Source organism: Ischnura elegans, chromosome 2, assembly GCF_921293095.1.
Source record: "Ischnura elegans chromosome 2, ioIscEleg1.1, whole genome shotgun sequence".
NCBI lineage: Eukaryota > Metazoa > Arthropoda > Insecta > Odonata > Coenagrionidae > Ischnura > Ischnura elegans.
Window position 1 is genome coordinate 109,911,978 of NC_060247.1, and position 8,460 is coordinate 109,920,437.

General features: G+C 35.8%; 1 protein-coding gene across 1 annotated transcript; it reads right to left on the minus strand.

The window, feature by feature from the left end:
• Positions 1–661: 661 nt before the first annotated feature.
• Positions 662–8,460, minus strand: LOC124154361. Its single transcript, XM_046528041.1, has 6 exons — positions 8,188–8,460; positions 6,144–6,241; positions 3,600–3,709; positions 2,741–2,892; positions 2,471–2,618; positions 662–901 (listed from the first exon to the last, which is right to left on the minus strand). The coding sequence occupies exons 1-6, from the start codon at positions 8,393–8,395 to the stop codon at positions 760–762; spliced, it is 858 nt and encodes a 285-aa protein (XP_046383997.1). The 5' UTR covers positions 8,396–8,460; the 3' UTR covers positions 662–759.

The following is an 8,460-nucleotide window of genomic DNA, read 5'->3' on the forward strand; positions in this document are numbered from 1 at the left end:
TGAAAATAATTTTTCCGTCAGCGAAACGAGTGGCGATTTTTGTAAACCCAATTGATTTCGCGGTGGGTGAAAACAAATTAAGAGGCCGACTTGAGGATTCTTTCCAGTAATACTCGTGACTCCTCTATTTGTAATTGAGGACTGGGCCTGGGCCTGGAATTATTAATCCAGAATCATGACTTGTTACCCATCTAATTTTTTAAATACATTTAAAATTATATCGAGAGATATGAGCTATTGTATTGTTTGAAAAGAATTTTGTTATTTATCCTAGTAATGTGGCTCAGCGAGACTTGGCCGATTCCTGATGCCGTGGTGCGTATATCTTACTATAATACCGATAAAATATAAAATAGAACTTTTGATTACATCATTATCACGTGGAAAAATTAATCTTTAAATGATTATTTGACTGACGAGAAACTCATAAATCTTAAAAGCCGTGGGTGAAATGCATTGATATATTGCTGTTGAATTCGCAAATAGCCGCCCAGTTTATTTGTAATATGTATTCTCTTAGTGTAAACTGGTTAGTTAAATAGTTATGCGATTTTTAGTATTGCAATAAAATTTAATTCAATCATGCAACAATAAAATTTCTGGTGTAAATGAAATTACTCCCCAATAATAAGAAAATATTTTATTTATGATTTACAAAGTTTTAAGCTGCGATAGTCGGTTGTATTTTCGAAGACTTATTGGCAGATATTGAAGAATCATGGTAGTAATATAATGCTGCTGAAAATTGACGGAGATGATCTATGTATCCGTTCTTGATAGAAACTCAGAGCAGGATGGCATGTTTCTCAATTGTGATTTTATACTTGCTACAGCCCTCTTTCCATCCGTGGAGCAGTCTTCGGCGCTGTTCTCAACACATTCCAGGAATCTATTAAAGCCCCTACGATTAATGAGGAGGTATTTTAATGAAATTACCCATTCATAATGATAATTGTAGTAAACATAGCAATAAATAATTATGCTACTCAGGGGGGGATCCAGGATTTTTATCTGGGAGTGTTTTTTTTTAGTACCTACAAGGGTCAGATAGGTCTCCTCACATTTAAGATTAAAAACTAACTACAAAAATTACTGTAGAAAATATTCTCATTATTTTGATATAAAAGGTATTGATAACAAATGAAATGATTGAGGCTTAGTAATGACCAAATTAAACAGACATGATGATAACAGTATTAAATTTTTTTCTTCTTTTAAAGCGCCTGGGAGGTCACCTATGATGTTTCTCATAATATAATAGGGAGTTCAAAAGTAACGCAACACATTTTTGTTCACGGCCAGTTTTGGTTAAAAAAAATTGGTATTCCTTATGGAACATTTTCAAACATTCATGCTTTGTCTCGTAGGTACAGTTGAATTCCGGTTGGTGACCGCGCTATACTGTGCTTTTAAAATGACTTCTGTAACGGAGGTGCGTTTCAAACAACGAGCAGTGATTTGAAATTCTTTCGGCAGAAAACCTGTGGCGTCATGGCAAAATTAGCATCGCCGGAACGCACTTTCTTCAACATTTTTTTAGAAGTGAAGTATTACTCTGTATGTTTTTTATTTCAAATTATGCTTTATATTTTATAACAAAATGTTTTGTTTTGGTTTCGAATGTAAATATCCGAAATTTTGAGTCTACAAAATTGATAAAAGTGTTATTTCACTATCATGTCGTCTGTTAACCAGTGCTGTTAGTTAAACAGCGATCCGGCGCGTTCCGGCACCATGATACCACTGCGGAAAACTACGGTATCTCTCATATTCATAGGCGCTTGCAGAATGTCTTCAGTAATCTGGCAGTGCACGAAAGCACGCTGTGTTGTTAGACAATGCATGTTTCATCCTCGCCACTTCGGTGGTCATAAAGACGTCATTGAAGCAGTGCGAACTTGTTTCTGACATTGACCATTGCATTAGTACCGTGTAGGCATCCAGGCCCTTCCTAAAGGTGGCGTCAAACCACATTGTTGGATGGAGATTACGTTGAAAAATAGTCCTGTCAAGATCAAAGATAGGGGAATATCATGGTATATTTGAATGCTGTATAAAACAACCCGAAAAAAACCGACTGTTCCCGAAATAAAATGTGTTGCATTAATAGTTGAACTCCCCGTGTATATAAAAGCTATACCCAATGAACGTAAACGAAAATTTCAAGATATTTCTGCCTTCGGGAATCACAAATTATTTCCTTTTCCCCCATGAATAGCAAATAGAAGAAATAACAATGATACTGCTATTCGTGAAATGGAAATTTAGGAGGTATTAAAAGAAAACACCTCTGGCGTGATTTTTAAGAAATAGTTTTCCTAGCATTATAATACCCGCAAGGTGATAAAGTGAAACAAATATGTCTGTGGCAATTTGTATTCGGATTCAGTAGAAACTATTTGGTTCCATCGTCAGAAAATACAGTATTGTTATCCTGGAAAATACCCCGAACGATCTGAATGAAACTTACCTGCATAGGACACTGGTATCAGTATAATTGTACTTCGGATTTGATGAATCACATAGGACGATGTGTTCATCGTCATCTACAATGCGCATAAGAGATAGGCATCGGTTATTTTGCCTTAAGCAGACGCTGTCGTTCTGGTGTCTAAAAACTGAAAAGTCACAAAAATAATAGTTCACAGAATGGGCTAGGTAAAACTATTGGAAAACTAGAAAAAGGTGGTGTTACAGAGAAATTTGGCTGTTGGGCCATATTTACGTATAAATACGTTACCATGGCTCAGGGAAGATTCTATTTCACACAGTGCAGTGAGTCCTTCTTCCAAAAACTGTCTAATTATAGGAATCACTATTTTTGACCTGTTTGAAAGAGGCACAAGATTTTTTTCGCCTTGGATCATGCAGTCCTTAATTTCATCCTGTTTCCTGCGGAAAAAATGATAAAAAAAATTGTAAAGTAATTGTTTGAGTCAACTTTTTCTGCATCAATGGTAGGTCTTCATCAAAATCATAAGTTAAGAAGTCTTTAAAATGTACAGGATAGAACACAAAAATTATGTTTTAAGGCCTCGGATTTTCTTTCTCCAGATTAAAAGGAAATAGAAACATGGCTAATGTCTTCAAATTAAAGTGCACTCTTTGTCAAACGTGACAGAAATTGCTTCACTGTATGATTTATAGAACTCATTCGGTAACATCGAGAATGAGAACTTTTTTAGACACTTGAAATGACGACGTTCTCCATGCACGAAAAGCGCCCAATCGTTCGTTTTCTGCCTTTGCGGGGAGTGACACCAATTGAAATTCATCGGCAGATGAAGGAGACATGTGTTCATGGAGTTATCCTTGTGACTTTTGCTGTTCCCAACAATGAAAGACTCTCCGTGACCGAACATTCATCAGCCGTGCTGCCATTGCTTCAACAATTTTCCAAGGGGTCAAAACTGACTCCTAAAGATTGCATCGCCGCGGCCATAGAATCATGGCGACAATGTTATAAAAATGTGTGCGTCTGTAGGGAGAATGCATCGAGAAGTAACAATTGTTTTATAATTTTCGACAGAGTTGTTTGTTAGAAAAGAAATCGGAGACCTTAGGACTTATATTTGCGTGAATCTAGAGACACTACTCACCTGCACGTGTGGGCACATTTGACACATATCGTGTCGTTGCGCAATCGTCTGGTCTCGTTCAAGCTTAGAAACACATTGTCCATACACACATAGACGGCTTCCAGATGATTCTGAAAGGAAAAATGACATATAGATAACCTGGAAAACTTGTTAAATGTTTTTGAATACCACAAGTATAGTTTCCGACAGCCATTATTCGCCCCTATCCAACATGTATCATAGTTTGATCATGATTTTTTCCGAAAATCAGCATCTATTAGATATCGCATTTATATACTGAAGGAAAAAGTGGCTTCGAGCTTATACATAGCAAAGGAAATACAATAGATTCTGGTAATTCGGATACGGCCAATGTGCTCCATATCTATCCGAAGTATCCTGTATATATGCATGAGTGAAAATTTAAGCGAGAGACAGACCTATTAATGAGAACAAGTGCGCAAAGTTGTTGCCTTAATTGCTTGTAATGGCTATTGGAGCAACACATTGGTAGGTCCAGCTATTACGTAAGCAGGTAGATAGTAGATGTAAGATTGAGGTTTTTTTTGCTGCTTGTATACTTAAAATTAACAGGCCATTTTTTTAGATCGCTTGCAGTATTTTGTTATCTCAGAGTATCTAGCCAATAACAATACCAAGGTGGAAATGAAAATGTGATGTTTAACGTAGATATATAATTTAGGTGCAGTACTGATATTATATGGAACCATTGATTTGAATATAGGCAGTACTTACCTCTATGAGAAAATGAATAAAATGACAAAGAACTGCCTTTTTTAACAGAATCTAATGTTAATTCATGCTATTATGATTTTGTTGCATCAATAAAGAATTGTTTATTAATATTAATTGAGCAAGCATTAAACTAATGTGTTGTGTTACTAGTCCTTACAGTGTGAAGAACTCCATAGAGCCAGCCACACAATTAGAGAAGGTGAAAACCCCTAAGAAATGTGTGTTAGTTTTATTTGACATATTGAGCCTTTATTTTGGCGTTGCAAAAGGAAAATCAGTGGAAATTGCTGAGGAAGTGTAAAAAAAAGCCAAAACCTCCTTAATATTGTGACAGAACTTATAAATCTCGTTAAGCTCTGCGATTATCAGCACTATTTCGAGTTTTAAAGCAAGTACTATTAGCAAAAGTGTGGATCAGCCATAGGGTCACCACGTTCACCTTTAATCAACTAGATGTTTATAGAAGATATAGGAAAAGGATATTTGTTAATATGAGTCCTCTGTAATTGGCCTCGTGCTGTTTTTGGCCTGGATTAATTAAATAAAATGAAAATTATTTCGAGGCAAGAATCCACTTCTGGAAAAGGTGCATTATTGTCTATGGAATGAAAATAAATGTTGTGAAGAAGTGAGACAGAGATCAAGACAAGCATAGCTATTGAAAAGGAAGCTATTAATAAGATGATAACGGAATTGTGCTGCAGTATGGACCTAGAGCTGAGGAAGAGACTGGTGAAGCGCTATGGAGTGTTGCGTTGCATGGATGCGGAACGTGGACCTTGGGAAGAAGAGATTGGGATAGGATCAACGTTTTTGAGATGTGGGTTTGCAGAAGGCTGGAGAGAGTGAAGTGAATAAAGTGAGGATTCTGAAAATAGTTGGGGAGTAAAGAATATTATTGATAACTATGATTAAGGGAAAGGGGAATTGGATTGGGCATATTTTAAGAGAGGAGGGGATTTTTAATACCGCAGTCATAGGAACAATGGAAGTGGAAAAAGAGAAGAGGGAGAAGAAGGCTGAAGGTGACAGACACAAAGAGGTTAAAAAGAATTTACAAGGAAACCATAGTAGAGGCCTTGGACTGGAATTGGAGGCAGGAGGAGGTGGAGACAACTTTGGAGCTGAAATGAAAGTAAAACAGTTTTTGACACTCCTGAATTTATTGGAGAAAAAATTGAATTAACTGTAGAGCTTCAAGATAATGACAATTTAAATCTCCTGGGTCGGAAAATATCAATTAAAATTGGGAAACACATGTTTGGCATTTACCGAAAGCCAACATATACTGATCATATGATTCATACCTTCTCAAAACATTCGCCCAGTAGAGAGTTAGCATCGTTCCACAGAGGAATCAGCATTCCTCTTTCGAGCGAAGAGTTTTATGATGAAATCAGCGTAAGCAAAAGCCAATGATTTTTCAGTGACCATTGTTGATAATTTTGCGAATAAATGCTACAATTGGTACCCATCGTTTTGATTCTCTAAATGAAGATTTCATAAAGACTTCATGCTCGGAAACAAATCTATTCGACCAATGAATAATTCATTGATCAAGCAAATATTGGAGCTCCACAGGTTCTTAACATGGCAAAATTGAAATTTCATATTAACTGTCAACTGTGTTAAGCTATCCTATGGTTATTAATCGAATTTAATGGCTTTACTTATAGATGAATTTATTTATCTAAAAATTAAATAATAATAAAAATCATTAAAATAAATATTTACTTAATGCATAATTTAAACCACGTTAAGTCAGTAGAGGGTATATATGTATACGATTTTTTAAGCGCGGAAAATTACCTTAGCATTTCGTTTGCATTCCTTATACGCAGGGTCCTGAGTGACATGAGTTGGAGATGTATCAGTGGCAGCGACAGCAAATAATGCTGAAAAAATTCCTGCAACATTGATAGAAAGGAGTTATGGAATACTTCCAACCTCTCCATCTTTTTATATACATATCCTCTAGAATACTTATGTTCATAGGCGGATCTAGGGGTGGGAGGGTAGGAGGCACGTGCACCCCCCCCCCCCAAGACCCTTAAAAAATATGCAATGTTTTCAATACGTTCCCGTTATCATTGCGTTCGTTATGTATTACGGGGTATCGTTGTGCCCTCCAGAAGAAGATCTTGGATACGGCCTTGCTTGCGCCCCCCATAAAGAAATCCTGGGTCCGCCCCTGCTTGTGTTCGCCACTTGGAGCTGTCACCAGACAGTAAACTACATTCATTACATTTGAAAAGGTTGGTTTATAAATTTGTATTGAATTCCTGAACGATTCTCATATATTTCAAGATCTCCAACTTCAGTGTTGATACCTACACTGCATAATCGCTTAACAATCGCTCACCGAATCAAATCCGCTCATAAAGATAGTCCTTGTAGTACTAGATGAGCGGATTTGATTCGGTACGCGATTGTTGAGCGTTTATTTAGTGGAAGTATCGGTATGTATCTTTGGATTTATGAATCAGCTACCGATAAAATCACCATGTAGGCATACATTCGTTCGTTACCTAAAAGTCGTGTGGCAGTGGGAGTTAGCACCGTAGCCATTTGCACATAAAAATGAGACGCCCAAACGAAATTACGACCGGCATTTATTAAAGTCCTTTAATGTTCGGGGGAAAAAGGAATTCGCATATCTATCCTTTCGGCAAAATATCTCTCTTAATTTATTGCTTCTGTCGGACCTCTAAATATAGTGGAGCTGTAGTATTATTTTCTCCGTAGCTCTTAAAGATATCCATTCTCAATTGTTCAAAGTTCAAACAATGTAAGCCTAGCGCGCAGCCTCCAAGTTTCCAGCGGCTCCCGGCCTAACTCGTTTAACATCTTCGTAACGCTGTCTGTACGGCCGCAGCTGTTTTTGACGAACCACGCAATTCATGTCCCCACATTCTGTGCAACCATGAAATTGAATAAAAATTTCCATAATGTCACCAAAATCCTCGGAGTACGTCGCCAGCTACCTCATCGAGCATTAGGTAGAAAATGTTATGAAATAAGTCATTTATCTCCTCGAAAATAAGCGCGAGTTTTTTCTATTTCCTATATAATATAATATAATATAATATAATATAATATAATATAATATAATATAATATAATATAATATAATATAATATAATATAATATAATATAATATAATATAATATAATATAATATAATATAATATAATATAATATAATATAATATAATATAATATAATATAATATAATATAATATAATATAATATAATATAATATAATATAATATAATATAATATAATATAATATAATATAATGTAATATAATGTAATATAATGTAATGTAATGTAATGTAATGTAATGTAATGTAATGTAATATAATAAGAAGCGCGTTGTTTTTATTTCCTTTTATATTTGTAAATCCTTTTTACCAGTGGAATAAACGAATTTCTACAACGAATCGTTCGGAAAAACACCTGTCTTACACTATCACAACCGTAAGACGTAATAATGTGTTCCTATGAGGAATACCTGTTCTTTATTGCTCAACCCATCTTACGCTGTCATGTTTCTCCGAGTCTCTAGCCTAAGGCATTCAAATGCTGTGAAGTGCAGCTCTCTGTTACATCAAGTTCCTACAATGAAACAGCATCTTCAGCAATTTTTTTTTGGGTCACGCAGTATAAAAATATTAACTTCAACGGAGGCAAAATATTTCAATTTTCCATATTGATGAATGATTATTGTCATATGATTGAACATATCTCTCAGTTTTTTAATGCATGAAATCGATTTTTCAGATAAATGGTCATTTTTGGAGACGTAATCCAAAGAAAAAGCTATAATTATGAGAAGAAGTCGGTGTAATCTCACCGATAATGATGAAATGTCTGTTCAACATCGTCATCCAGGATGGCTTCTTATTGTGTTTTTCAAAAATATATCTCGATATGTTAAGTAAAGAAATCGTTATGTGAACTCCTTCGCTGTAACTTGTTATAAGAACTTCCCGCTGCAAGACACTCACTAGGAATGATCCTCGATGAAAATTTCTCCCATATCTCGCGACCGTTGAGGTCATGATCTCAAGGCGTCCGGCTAACGGCTGGCCAAATATGCATGCCCTCGGTTGAAAAATATAAAATC